This window comes from Hippocampus comes, unplaced genomic scaffold, assembly GCF_001891065.2.
Source record: "Hippocampus comes isolate QL1 unplaced genomic scaffold, H_comes_QL1_v1.1 C16416941, whole genome shotgun sequence".
Lineage (NCBI taxonomy): Eukaryota > Metazoa > Chordata > Actinopteri > Syngnathiformes > Syngnathidae > Hippocampus > Hippocampus comes.
Window position 1 is genome coordinate 1 of NW_017831393.1, and position 410 is coordinate 410.

A 410-nucleotide genomic window follows, 5' to 3' on the forward strand; every position below is an offset into this window, starting at 1 on the left:
ATCTGTCTTCAGGTGAAACTGGTATCGGCAAGTCCACCCTGATGGACACTCTGTTCAGCACCAACTTTGAAAACTTTGAGTCGTCTCACTTTGAGCCTGAGGTGCAGCTGCGGGCTCAAACCTACGACCTGCAGGAGAGTAACGTGCGACTGCGCCTCACCGTGGTTAACACGGTGGGATTCGGAGACCAAATGAACAAACAGGAGAGGTCAGAGCGAGCCAACGAGCGAGCGTGTGATTTGCGACGTCACCGTTAACCATCGTCCGTCTGTCTTGCAGCTATCAGCCGGTGGTGGACTATATCGACAGGCAGTTTGAGAGTTACCTGCAGGAGGAACTCAAAATCAGGCGCTCCCTTTTCAACTACCACGACTCGCGGGTCCACGCCTGTCTGTATTTCATCTCCCCCT

General features: G+C 53.7%; 1 protein-coding gene across 1 annotated transcript; it reads left to right on the top strand.

Annotated features, from left to right (window-relative positions):
• Positions 1–5: 5 nt before the first annotated feature.
• On the top strand, positions 6–406 carry LOC109508649 (septin-10-like; the record flags this gene model as incomplete). Its single annotated transcript, XM_019858671.1, has 2 exons — positions 6–208; positions 280–406. Coding segments are annotated over 2 exons (330 nt in total), but the record flags the coding sequence as incomplete, so codon positions are not given.
• Between the last annotated feature and the right edge of the window lie 4 nt (positions 407–410).